This window comes from Mastigoproctus giganteus, chromosome 7 (genome assembly GCF_048544385.1).
Source record: "Mastigoproctus giganteus isolate SK-2022 chromosome 7, ASM4854438v1, whole genome shotgun sequence".
Classification (NCBI taxonomy): Eukaryota; Metazoa; Arthropoda; class Arachnida; order Uropygi; family Thelyphonidae; genus Mastigoproctus; species Mastigoproctus giganteus.
The window spans coordinates 222896131-222911047 of NC_143581.1; the positions used below are offsets into that span (position 1 = coordinate 222896131).

The 14917-nt window shown below is 34.6% G+C and overlaps 1 protein-coding gene across 3 annotated transcripts in view; it reads right to left on the bottom strand.

Annotated features, from left to right (window-relative positions):
* LOC150083720 (netrin receptor UNC5C-like) overlaps positions 1-14917 on the bottom strand; it is a 324657-nt gene that overhangs the window by 13299 nt on the left and 296441 nt on the right. For all 3 annotated transcript variants that reach the window (XM_090378164.1, XM_090378162.1, XM_090378163.1), the window contains 4 exons: positions 14599-14745; positions 12141-12311; positions 6957-7057; positions 2068-2169 (listed from right to left, as the gene is read on the bottom strand). In XM_090378164.1, coding sequence (XP_090234290.1) covers positions 2068-2169; positions 6957-7057; positions 12141-12311; positions 14599-14745 — 521 coding nt within the window. The remainder of the gene's footprint in view (positions 1-2067; positions 2170-6956; positions 7058-12140; positions 12312-14598; positions 14746-14917) is intronic.

Consider the following 14917-nt stretch of genomic DNA (forward strand, 5'->3'; position numbering starts at 1 on the left):
ACGTCAGAGCTTGCACTTGGTCATAACGCAACACAGCAGCAACCCCCAAGGCAGAATGCGCTGGTCCCACAGGAACTAGTAGTTGTTGGTGACTCTATTGTCAGGGAAACGAGGACCATGCTTTGTAAAAAGCATAGGTGCAACAGGACCAGGATATGTCTGCCAGGGGCAAAGGTTGATGATGTAGAGTGGATATCATCTTTTAGGGGCCCAAAAGATGATATAGTTGTACACGTTGGCACTAATGATATTAAGAGTACGAGACTGGCAGAATTACTTAACAAGTACAGGTCACTGTTGAAAAAAAGCTGTGAATTAGGGTTGAATTTGAAAGTGTCTGCAATTCTGCCCATACACGATAGGAGGGAGTATATGATGAGAGCCTTGTCGATCAATTGGCCCTGGAAAGATGGTGCAAGGCTCAAGGGGTAGAATTTTTTCAGCCTGGTCTGTACTTGTTAACAGGATAGACTGCTTCTACAGGGATGAGATACACTTAAATAGAAAGGGTGCAAGAATATTTGCTGATGCTATCGAGGCAGTGTTAGGTGGGTTGGAAAATTAATCTTGAAGAGAACCACTCTACATGTTCGTTGCCACCTAAGTGACGTAACAGAGCTTACCATTGAGAAGTTGTGCACGAGTGGATTTTAGGGAGGCAGGCCAACCGGACTTCTCCTAAATCTTCTGTAATAGAAAGATATTGGATCCATCAGTGTTTTAGGCTGAGTGTCTGATAACACACAAAATACCTGTTCCCCTCTAAGCCCCGTTATAACACTATATATATTTTTCAGTATTGAGTATTATCTCCGAGTTCCATTTATATAACTTCCGTATCAAGTTGTATTAATTAATTATGTTACGTTTGTAAAATATAAGTTGTTATATGTATTTAATTAAAAAGTACAATTTAATTGACAATGAAGTTTAACAAGATTAAATTTTACTGATTAATTTACTGACTAGCTTGGGATATAATGTCGTATCGTATAACAATGGCGGCAAGTTACGATCGGTAAATCTACAGACACTTAAGTATTAATTAACTTCCAAAATGTCGCTGTCTCAATTCAGAATAAACCAAGGATCTTGACTAGGTCTATAAGCTACTTATAGAAAATTTAATATAAGTTATTTAATAATTAGTCAATAAAGCAGCTAAATATGGCTAAAAAACTAGAAAGTACCATGAAACATCAGAGAATAATCTGTAATTCTTTTAATCTGTAATTCTTAATTCTGCCTTTATTGGCAACATTGCTGCCATGAAAGGCAGATTACTCATTATTATTTCACCAGTTTCCATTTCTTGATATATCTGAAGTATATTTAAAATGTCATTTCTAAAGTCAACCTAAGCCCAAGCTTTGCCATTGTCACCAGAAGGACCACAACATCCCTAAAACTGAAAGACAGAACACAAATGTATTAACTGTAGATGACTTTCATCAACCAGTGAAATACCACCACTTTGCTTATTGGAGGCTTGAAGATACCTTTCGTGTTTGGGGTTTTCATAAAAAAAAAAAAAATTATTTCAATGTCTGTGATAAAATAACTCTCTGCCCTTATTAATTCCCTCCTTCCCTTTCACATATCCCACCTCAAAGCATCTACCATCATATTAACATCAAATGATGAACTTTTGTTTTGACGTACCATTGTCAAAACTTTTTGACAATGGAATGAAGTTTTTAACCTCCGAGGTATATTGTTTCATAATCAAACATGCCTGTGATGCAATATAGTGTGTACATTACCTAAGTGTTATTTATTATTATTTTTATTTATTTATTTTTTTTTTTTGCAAGAATTGAAACAGTGTGCACTGATACAATACATATTCAGAAATGCTGGTTGATTGGTAGGGTCTTATTGCTAGTTACATCAGGTAAAAAGAGAAATGGATCCCAAAAGCTAAACTATAAAACAAAAAAGAAAACTGAAAAATCAATCAAAACGTAGAGTATTTACTTTCAACAAACACTAGCCCAATCTATTGGAAATAAACAATACAAAGAATTATGCATTCTACCATGAAAAAAAAAAAAAAAAAACCCTCACCTGTCTACACCAAGCTCATTTGCCAACCTTCTCCAATCATTACCTCGACTATTGGGTGGATCAAGGCAGGCACATAGTTGCCTTCGAACTTCTGTTGTCAATCTAAATGGAAATAAATGAAAAAACATCATTAGCAATATAAATTGTGTTGAATGCATTACTTTGAATTAATCAAGAGAAACAGAAATTAGTGAACTTTTGGTGTTAACAATTTAACCCTTGGTATAGCTTCGTTTGCTGTTTTACATTATCAGTTCATTGCCATTTTGGACCATGAATCAGTTATGGTTCTATTTTATCATGAAATATCTACATAAATCCATTGGAGGCAAAATGATATATTCCAAACCACATTAACTTTTAACAATCAAGATGATGTAGATTGTCCAAATTATAACTATTTCACAGAATGAAAGTAAATTTTCAAATTTATTCCATTTTCTTATCAATAGATGATATTATGATATCACTTGCATATTTGAATGAATTAATTTACAAAAGTCTTTCTTATAAAGATTGCTTAGTGATTTCTGCTAATATGAAATAGGGAGGCATTATGATATAAAAGGAGGTGCTTCATACTATGGTAACAAAGTTTAATTTAGAAAAGCTGAAAACCTACAGTAATTTACATATAACAATTAAACTGCGATACATTTCAAATTCTTCACTGGTGGCCTTGAAAATAACAGAATAAAATATGAGACTTTTATACTGCTTTCCAATTATTCTACAATTCTCGAAACTTCCTGAGATTATGCACATCAACCCTGCTGCCATGTTTCAGAAAAACATGGTTTTCTGTCCATGTTTCTTCTGCTTGTGGCCTAGTATTTGTTAGGGTGAGGTAATGATCTATTCTGGGTAGCTGCCACTTCCTACACATCTGACTGATCTACTGGAAAGAGATAGACCTGGGTGAGGGGAGGGATTATTAGTGTTCTTTGCTACCAAAGAATGTCAACCTAAAGAAGAGAATTTAAAGAGGCAGTGAAAGAAGTGGTGGTTTTATTTCAATGCAGGATCGAAATAATTAGATAAACATTTCTCTGCATTTTAGTTTTCTCTCTTGCTGGTTTAGGGATGCACTGTTTCTGCCAGTGACAACTTTTTGGATGTTATATGATTAAAAGTGATAAAAAAAGAGAGATACTAGCAATTTTAGGCTGACTTGTAAATAATGTTATTTCTTAAGTGAGCACATGCCCAGACCCGGAGAGAACAGAGCATCCAAGACAGGAAAACAGAATACAAAGAAGCAGCTATTATCTAATTAAAGAAACATGGGCCATCCACAGCATAACCTCATCCTTCCTCATCTTCATCTATTCCACAATCATCACAGCAAACAATCAAGTTCACACAAAACTGCAGCAATTCACAAGGATTATGAGAGACTTACAGCTATTTAAAAACAGACCATAAAAATCACTCACCCCCCAGCTGGCCAACCAACCAGAATCCAAGTGGCAGGATGAGCTTCCCATTCAGTTCAAATTGATACAGCCAAGGGGGATGTATTTGTGTGTGACAGGTGCAGGGAGTGTGAAGAAATTAGGCATACTCTGAATTCTGATGGACATTTATGAGAGTTTGAAAATGGGGGCCCATCAAGCTCTCAGCTGCCAAACTCAAAGCCGGAGCCCACACTTTTGCATCAAACAACACAGCAGCAATCTCCAAGACAGAATGTACTGGTCCTACAGGAGGCGATTATTGTCGGTGACACTATTGTCAAGGAAACACAAAATAAGTTGAGCAAGAAGGATAGGTGGAATAGGACCGGTGTATGTCTGCCAGGGGCAAAAGTAGATGATGTTATGCTGTAGAGCAGATATCACTTTTAAGGGCACAAAAGTTAATATTGTGTGCATGTTATGGATAAAGGGATGATTGAGGGGGAGAAGACAGAGTGGTAATCAATGGACACTGCTCATCGTGGACTAATGTTATTAGTGGAGTCCCTCAGGGTTCAGTGTTGGGTCCATCATTGTTGTTTTCTGTATTTATAAATGATATTGATGATGGTATATCAAGCTTAATGTCCAAGTTTGCAGACAATACAAAGGTTGGCAGGGTTGTTAAGGACACTACGCTGCAACAGGATCTGGAAAGGTTGAGCAGATGGGCTGAGAGGTGGCAAATGAAGTTTAACATTGACAATGTAAAGTACTACATATGGGAAACAGTAACCCCAGAGCAACGTATCAACTCTGTGGTACTACACTGACAGTGGTAGAGAATGAAAAGGACCTGGGGGTAATTGTGCAGGCAGATATGAAGTTTTCTGAGCAGTGCAGATGGGCTGCAAGAACAGCTCATGGTGTCTTGTCAATGATATACAGGAATTTTTCTAGCAAGGATAAGGAGGTGATTATTCCCTTGTATAAGGCAGTGGTCAGGCCACACCTTGAGTACTGTATACAGGTCTGGAGGCTTCATTTCAAGAAGGATGTAGAGCTGCTGGAACAAGTACAGAGAAGGGCAACAAGATTAGTGAATGTAACAAAGAAAGGCTTAAGTTTTTCAAATTAGAGTGTCTGGAGACTAGGCACTGGTGAGGTGATCTGATAGAGGTGTATAAAGCCTTGAATGGTTTGAGTATGCTCAATGCCAATAGGATTCTTCCTCTTGCTCAGAATAATCACTTGAGAGGGCATAAATTCAAATTGAGGAAAGACAGATGTAGGACAGATGTGCAGAAATTTGCCTTTAGCCAGCAGGTAGTTGGTTGGTGGAACCCACTTCCATCCCTTGTTGTGGAAGTTGATAGCCTAAATAAATTTAAGGCTCAGCTAGACAGGTATTTCGAACGAACGGAGGGGTGAAATGGGAGTGGGGTTTTTTTGGCTGATGCTGCATAAGCTTGCTTTCTTGCATCATATGCCTCTACTAATGCTGGCACTAATGATATTAAGAGTAGATCTGAGGACTTAGACAATACAGGACAATGTTGGAAAAAAGTCATGAGTTAGGATTGAATTTGTAAATGTCTGCAATTCTGCCCAGGTATGATAGGAGGGAGTATATGTTGAGAGTAGAGAGGAGGGAGGTGGGTGATCAATGAATTCAGCTCTGGAGAGCTTGTGCAAGGCTCATGGGGGTAGAATTTTTTCAGCAAAATCTGAGATTGTTGATAGGAGAGACTGCTTCTACAGGGTTGGGATACACTTAAATAAAAAGGGTGCAAGAATATTTGCTGATGCTATCGAAGCAGTGCTAGGTAGGTTGGAAAACTGCTAGCTTGGGGGGGGGGGATACACAGACTAATAGCTTAACTAGAGCCACAGGCAAAGGCAAAAGTGATTCTTGCACTGATACTATTGGTACATGCAGCAGCCTGGAAAGCAAGGTGGCTGAGACTTTAGGCCCTGCTGTGGGTCATCATGGAATAAATAAATACATGGGCTGGGCTGCATTAGGGTAACGAAGAGTAAGAACATGTGCATGTATACTAATGCTAGGAGCACTGTAAATAAAGTTGAAGTACTGATTAAATCATCAAATGCAGACATTTTAGGAATAATGGAAACGTGGTGCCAGTCAGACATAAGTGATGCTGATTTTAAATATGGGGGAGTACAATGTATACAGGAAGGATAAACAGGTCAGGAGAGGTGCTCTTAGTTAAGAAGCTTATTAAATCTAAGGCAGTGCATCCAGTTGGCATGGGTGATGGGTGGTTGATTGCTGGATAAAACTTCCATTTGTCATTGTGGAAGTTGATAGCGATAATGCATTTAGGGCTTATGCCTCAGGCTGCGAGAAAGTCTAGACTATGTATAGGTTAAGTGCAAATGCATCATTAATACACAGCCAATTCTAAATTAGCAAAATATTTGCAAAGGCGGCATCGTTTTAAGTCATATCTCATATTGTGAATACCTTCACAACGAGTTGCCATGATATTGCACTACTTCGAATAAGTAACGTTTCACCTAAAGGAGAAGACTAACGTTACTTATTCTCAGTGGATACCACCACCCAGACGGCACTGTTTCAGGGATATTTGGCCCTTCTTCGGTGGGTGGGTGGGTAGGTACCCAAGTGATACAATGATGGCAAAACAGTTGTGAAGTATAACTCCACAATATGAGAGATTCCTGATGGTGTATGATGTATTAAGACTATAATGCATTTAGGGCTTATGCCTCAGGCTGCGAGAAAGTCTAGACTATGTATAAGTCTAGAATTTCTAAGGGCCAAATAGCCCGGAAACGGTGCTGTCTGTGTGGTGGTATCCACTGAGAATAAGTAACATTAGTCTTCTCCTTTAGGTGAAACGTTACTTATTTGAAGTAGTGCAATATCATGGCAACTTGTTGGGGAAGTTGATAGCTTAAATAAATTCAAGGAAGAACTGCACAAACTTTTGGAACTAATGGAGGAGTGAAATGGGAGTGGGTTTTTTTTTTTTTTGGTTGATGCTGTATAAGCTTGCTTTCTTGCATCATATGCCTCTATTAATGCTAAATTGAAGTTGGCAATGATGTAAAGTAGAAGGTTCACAATTAGTTATGTCAATATAAGTTTGAATACTAGTGTACTTTGCCTAATTCAATCTTAAGATTAGAATGGGAACCATTTCTACTTTTCCCATTGCCAAAAAGTGACCAAGTGTACTCTAGTTTACAGGTATGAAAGTAAAGATAAATGTATGAAAACAGCCTAAATGTTTATCATGTGTAACCAGTGTACATCTTCCCTGTAATTGAAATAATTCCAGTTGGTCATTAATTTAAATTTATCCAGGCCAACTGTGTGCATGCACACATGAAAACAAAAAAAAAAAAAAAACTGCCACAAATAGTGAAATCAAGGTATACTATAGATAAGAATTTATTAAAATATTTATTAGATATAATAGGATGGTTAAAGACACCATTTACCTGAAAGCTGGAGTGTCCACTGCCACTGTTGCACCATTTGAATCCCCTTTTGATACAGTGGAACTGACAGGCTGTCCTGGTGTTGAATTGGAGGCTATTTTCTATCAACAGAAAGCTTAATTATTATAAAAGAAAGAAACAAGTCTCTTAATAAACAAAGTTTGTTTTAAGACACTGAGCTACCTTACATAGCAGTTTTCCTTACCACTTAAATAAATAGAAACTTATTTTTATTATATATGCTACAAAGTTTAAGATGAAGATATGAAATTTAAGCACTTCAATTTGCATAAAGTAAAATCTATTTTAAAATTTTTAAAGGATTAGTAAGCCTCAAATGTACTGTTATACTTTCTATACTACATCTTTAGTAACTGAATTGTTTTGTTACACCAAGTTCACACACCTATGAAGGTTGTAGTAAGGTAATAATGACAGCAATTCAGTCACTGAAGAGGTACAGTAAGTACTACAAAACATCTGAGAATTATCTTTAATCCTTTAGGAAATCAAAGACAATTTTATACCTCCATTTTTATTTACCAACACACCATGCCACTAAAGGAATAGCAAAGTTAAAGGTCCATAACTTTGCCCCTGAGGTACTTAGAGAGAATATCAATTCTTGATTTCTTTGCAAACAGGAAGGATCGATAGTCAGCTTCATACTTTAATCTTCTTCACTATGTTGTAGTCAATGTGAAATACACATTTTGTTTAGAGTATAGGACCTGTTGTGGTCCTCCTGGGACAATGTATACACCTACTGTTGACACATATTACAATAAAAAAATGTATGTCCCATTGTTACTGGTGCTGATATAGTAGCATCTTAAGTGGATAGAATGCTAAAAACTGTTGTGACTGCATATGACTATATACTGAGATAAATTTATTTTCAATAAATAAATTTATCTCTGTAAATAGATAGTAAAGATAAATTTATTTATTTTTACCACTTACAAGTAAGTAAACATAAATTTATTTATTGAAACTAACTTGCACCTTAATATCTGTTACCAGAAGAGTTTCAAAAATGATAGACTTTATGTATAAGTTGATAATCATAGTAATGATTATTCACCTAAGCAGCACCAAGATATTTGCTGATGTCTCCATATTTAATAAGTATGTTCTATATTTATTATTAATTGTAAAGAAATGGTCCAGAATGGCTAGAAGGAATTACAGCTAGATCACACACACAGAGAGAGAGAGAGAGAGAGAGAGAGCACAAACTACTGTATTACAAAGTTGGGGGAAAAAAAGTATAAGGTAGGAAAATGAACAAATGAGCATAATTAAATTTATAGATCAGGAGTGAACTATTCAAAAATAAATTGTATAAGTTAAAAAAAAAAGTGATATCACTTTTTTAAATTTACGATAATATCAGTTACAGATAAAGATACTAAAATAATGAACATTTTACTGTTAACATTAGTAGAGGCATATGATGCAAAAAAGCAAGCTTATATTATACAGCATAAAAAAAAAAAAACCTGTTCCTGTGGATCTCTGTAATTGGACCTTCTTGACCCATTTTTTTTAAATAAATAAACATAAGCTTATAAAATAAATTATATTAGGAAAAAAAATAAGGTTATTATAAGCTAGTGAAAAATGTACATGAATAGTAAAATATTAACTTAAACATGAAAGAGGTTAAAGGAAAACTTGGAAAGCTTACTTTTCATAGATATTGATGTGGGTAGAAGCCAAATGTAGCATATTTATATTCATAACTGTTGCCCACTCATGAAGTAAATTTAAGGTGCCAAATACCTAATGTATGATGTATATGATATGAACTTATACATTAAATATTAAAACTTATCTAATGGCATATAATTTCTAATTGCCTCATACAGTAACTCCAGTAGATAGCAGTATATGAAATACTGGTACATTGTGCCTTCCATTATCATCAATGTCACTGCTATAAAATAAATTTTTGATTTTAAGTCACATGCAAGAAACTTTAGATATGTGATGCAATGTGTATATGTGGGGGAGGGGGTTAAAGAATTAATTAATAAAAGAAAAACTTGAAACAAAAACTAGGTAGTCATTTATAGATATTTGCTTACTGTTGCTTTCTTACTTTCCGCTTTCATCTGCATCTTTATACATATGGTCATGCAGTTCCAACGGAAAATAAAGTTAAAGAGTAGGTCAAAATTAAGTATTTAAACTACTAGTACAAATGGACTTTTTTCAATATACAGTAAACCCTTGATTTCATGGACCGGACAAATAATACAGTAATGTACATATTAATCTCGACCATATTATTTTTTTTAGGTTATACAAAACTTTAGTGTTATTATTAATTAAAAATTAATAATAATTATCTATTTCGATTATTGTTTTGATAATTACCTACTTTTATTTTTATAATCAAATTCAGGAAATTATTCTTTCTGAAAATTTGTTCAAATAGCTGTTTTCCCAGATTACAGATAAGAGCAGGTGGTGACTTGCGAGCTGAACGTGAATCAGGACACTAAACTGCAGGTCTACCGACTCGCTTTGTTTCAGTCTCAGTCTGCCTCAAGCTGTCAGGTTGTATACAGTGTTTGTGATTTCTGAATTATGACTTTATTTATTAAATAATTTTTGCAATCCTTACAATTTAAAATGTCATTAAGTGATAGAGGAGTTAAAAGAAAGCATGTGAACTTAAATGTGGCACAGAAATTAAGAACAAGGGATCTCAGTAGCATGTCTGTGAAATTTATGGCATTAAAAAAAAAAAAAAAAAAAAAAAAATTGTTTCCGATATCCGTAAATCAAAGGCCAAATTGCAACATAATTTTATATTGTACAGTACTGTATATTGTAAAGCTTTTTTTCACATTAAGAACAATAAAAAATGCCCCCACCAGGTTACATTCGATTTAACAGACACTCCTTCTCCCCTATAAGTCCGTTAAATTGAGAGTTTACTGTAGTTGTAATGCATAAATTGAAAATTAACAATATGATGACACTGATTTATGGGTAAGTAAAAATTAAACATACATACATATTTCTCTGCTACCAAATTGAGTATCAGTTATATGCGAGGACAATGTATATACACCTTTTATTATAAAGTGTATACAGTATTTTACATCTTTGATGATTACAATCTCACACACACACACACACACACACACACACACACTGACTATCTTCAATTATACATGAAAATTCCCTCTCTCACACACAAAATATGTGAGAGAAATTACATATGCTTATTTTCATACATTTGAAATTTTATTAAAATGGATAAATTAAATTAAGATAAAGTTTATCAATTTGTGCATTGTCTATATAATAAATGACAAAAGAGTAACAGGTTTCCTCTAAGTTTGCCTTTTACATAGTATATTTGTTAAAAATTATGTTCTTAAATACTTTGTGATGGTTGAGGAATCTCATTTAAAAAGGAGTGTTATCATTGCCATTTCACTTTCAGAACAATCTGTAGTACAGGACTGTACAGAGTTCCTCGACAGAAAAAAAATTCACTACATTGAAGCAAAAGTCAATTCTAATAGATACCCACAATTAATTTCAAATATGAAACAATAGTGTATTTTAGTAAATTAAAGCAACTTTTTTTTTTTTTTTATGTAAACCCCAAACATGAGGTATTAGAACCTATAGTACTTAGTACCGTGCTTGAGTTGGAGGTTGAGAATATGAAAGAAGATATTTGTTGATATTGGACTTGAACTTCTGTAGACTAATTTTCAGGAAATATGTACGAAGAAAGGTTGTTCCAGAAAATGGAAGTTGAATGAATAAACAAGTAAGATGAAAAGTTGGTTCTGTGAGTTTGAAGTTGGACAGTAAATGGATGTTGGCTGCACATGTTCAGACTGTTTTGAAAGAGAGAGCAGGAATTATAGAAGCCAATTCAGAACAGTGCCCATGGAAATATCTGTAGAAGAGGCATGCAGCAGAAACAGTACGTCTATGAGACAGCGAGTGGAGAGACTGTTAGAGATGAATCATTAATTAACCTAACTGCCCTCTTCTGAATGGAATCAAGAAGCCTGAGAGAGAGGTTTTGGAGGCAACGCCCCAGTAGTGGGAACAATATTCCATGGCAGGGCAGATTTGCAATTTATACAGAGTGATATATCTCTTTTTGGGATTACCCTGACTTCTAATCTCTTTTGGCACAAGCACATTACAAATATTGCTTCCTCTGCATCTAGAAAACTTGGTTTTCTCTTTAGCTCTCGGCATTACTTTTCTTCCAAACAGCTGCTCACTCTGTATAAATCGCAAATCCGCCCTGCCATGGAATATTGTTCCCACATCTGGGGTGGTGCCCCCAAAACCTCTCTCAGGCTTCTTGATTCCATTCAGAAGAGGGCAGTTAGGTTAATTAATGATTCATCTCTAACAGAGTCTCTCCACTTGCTGTCTCATAGACGTACTGTTTCTGCTGCATGCCTCTTCTACAGATACTTCCATAGGCACTGTTCTTCTGAATTGGCTTCTATAATTCCCGCTCTCTTTCAAAACAGTCCGAACACGTGCCGCCACCAGCCAACATCCATTTACTGTCCAACTTCAAACTTGCAGAACCAACTTTTCATCTTCCTCTTTTATTCATTCAACTGCTGTTTTCTGGAACAACCTTCCTTCATACATATTTCCTGAAAATTACAGTCTACAGAAGTTCAAGTCCAATGTCAACAAATATCTTCTTTCATCTTCTCAACCTCCAATCCAAGCACAGTACTAAGTACTATAGGTTCTAATACCTCTCGTGTTTGGGATTTACATAAAAAAAAAAAATTGAAGTAGTAATATTCATTACTATATGAAGTACATATAGTAATGAATATGTCTGTAATTGTTTAATACAAAAAATGGAATCTAAACAGGTTTATTATGCATGGATATACCCTTTAACTCATTTATCAGAAGTCAAAATATAAGCTTTTAATAACTTGACTTTTTATGATTGTCTGTTTCATCCATAATTCGCCTATCACAATGAAGAGTTTTTTTTACATAAGAAATCAGCTTTTATATGAATGTAGACAAAAAAATAAAATTATTCAGTGAATAAGTTATTCAATGAATAACTGAATACATTTGATCCAATTTACAGAAACAAGAATTTCCATATGAAACAATAAATAAAATTGCCATTCAATAACTATTTATATAACTTGCCTCTCTGAGGTCTGTATTGATCCTGAGTAACTGACGATGAGCTTGAACACCTCTCTGATAAACAAGAATGTGACAACGAATAGTCTGTAACGTTCTATCTACATGTTCCAGAGTAAAGGAGCAATGAAGATTATTCTGACGACCACTCCATAAATGTTGGAATGGAATTTCCTAAAAATTTAAAAAGTAATCTGCATTAAGTAAATACAACACACTTTTACAAATGAGACTACAATAGCTAGCATACTTGGAGGTGCACTTAACTAAATATTAATATTTAAATATTATTACTATTAAATTTGATCTCTGGTCAGTACTAAATAATTAAAAGTCAAGGGTCCTAAAGCACAACAATAATAAAAAAACACATACGGTATGTGCAGTTAATCGCATTTGATTAATGGTAAACTTAATACTGTGAATGTAAACCGATTTAAGCCAACAACAGTAATTTTGTTGGCTTAAATCATACATTTCCTGCCAAAAATGTTTAGCTACAGCTAAGCTAAACCACATGGATGCTATCTGAAATACAGATAGCATCTGTTTTTGTTATGTGATAACATATAACTCTGCAAACACTGGCATTTATTATGAAGGTGTTAGTACAGTAAAAGCCTCACTCTTGCATGCCTCTTTTAAGTCTTTTATAATGGTACTGTTTGAAATTATAGATATTACAATTTGTATTCTGAAGGATTTCTAAAATTAAAAAAAAAAAAAAAAAGATCATTTTAGAGTGACTTTGCAATGGCAATAGCTTTCAAAATTATAAATAAAAGTTAGATACTGCAAAATGTTCAACTCCTTTTATAAAAAAACTAAATAACTGAAAACAATCAATCACAAAATGATTACTTGTTAACCCTCTTCCTACAATATATATAATAATACTAATTGTTAAACCATAGAAATTATGCAAAAATCACAAGTACAGTCGGTCCTCGTATAACACGTGTTTGCATTACACGAATTCGATCATACACGATTTATAAATAGGGGAACGTTATCTTATATAACACGAACCGAATTCGCTTATACACGATTCGCCTTTGTGTTTACAAGAAATGGCAGTCGAACGCAGAATCACCCCAACTGAACGCAACACGATAGGAATGAAGAAGATTCTAAATATGTATTTATGTGTTTTATATCAGTAAAGGGGAAACACATTTCACCATAATAACGTAAAAACCAACACAATTCCAGTTATCGATATAATAGCAAATGCAATTAGATGGAGTTTACTACCAGTTTATAACAGATTTCGCTAGCAGAAACGCAACTGTAATTTGTTTTTATTGTTTTATGGTAGTAACCCCCAGAAATGTGCTTTAGTAAAATGTGAGGTGTTAATAGTGTATCTCGGCCTTTACTGTGTTGTTTATTCAGTTGCTACACGCGCGCAGCTTTGTTTATGTGTATCAAGCGTGCCACCTCGTTTTGTAATTGTGCTTTATTCCCTAAAAATTAGTAAAATACTTAAAAGGTGTGAAAAGGAAGCGTCCTGGCTAAGACACTGCAGATTCAGAGAGGAAAAAAAAAAAAAAAAAAGCAATATCGATAAACAGAGGCGGACTGGGTCAAAAATTCTTAACCGGGAAAATTTATAGTGGCCTCATACTACGGTTTATGGCCAAAATCACACCGGCCCCCGGCCCACCGTGGTTCCCCCCGTAAGGCTTCTGTCCGCCTCTGTCGATAGAGAAAAAATATGAAATTGTGAAACGCTTTGAGCGAAATGAAAGGCCATGTGATATTGCACGTGCTATACACCTAAATCAGGCAACGCCAAGAATTACAAAGAATGCAGAGAAAATAAAAACAACTCAGTGTAATTAAAATCCATTAGATTAAGACACAAGAATTGGAAGAGATGGAACGGCTGTCATCTGTTTGGATAGAAAATCAAACAAAAAGCAAGTTTTCTTACGATAGAAGCAAAAGCATTAGCAATATTTTATTACGACTTACGTATTATAATTTATACAGTACTTACGTATTATAAAATACGCAAGTATTTTATTACGACTATTTTATTTAATATAATAATTTTTTTACGAATAAAATACGTATTTTATTCGTAAAAAATACTTTTTTAGTATTAAAAAATACTAAAAATACTTTATTATAATATAATATTTTTATTACGTATTTTAATCGTTATAAAATACTTACGTATTTTATAACGATTAAAATTGCCCGATTATTTATTGTGTTTGGTAATGTTTTGATTCCAAATGTGTGTTCAATCTTGGGTGGTCGGCACCTAACCCTACTTTTCCCATAGGGCCTGTTGTTTATATTGCACGATTTTGCATTGCACGAGGATTTCTAGGAACGCAACTATCGTGCTATACGAGGACAGACTGTAGTTGTGTAAAGACATCTTATAGCTCATGATGATACTACAAATTATATTCCATAAAATAAATTTATAATTATTTAAAATTTATACCTGATAATTAGCACCAGGTTTACAACGCCATCCAGGTCCCATATCTTCTAGACACAAACAAAGATTAGCACCACCATCCTGAATTATCATAGATTTTGGCTGGTCAAGAAGGGCACCTCCTAGCTTTTGTTCTACTTGGTAGACTCCCTGCAAAAAGACAGCAATCTTTCTAAAGGATGTGGCTATGTCACAAAAAAAGTGACATTATTTAAATGTCACCAGGGGAGAGTTTGACTGGAGATTCCCAAGTTTATGCTTTGGGAACCTCCATCTATTCAACTTATTAAAAAATAAAAATAGAATCACATCTATACAAGAA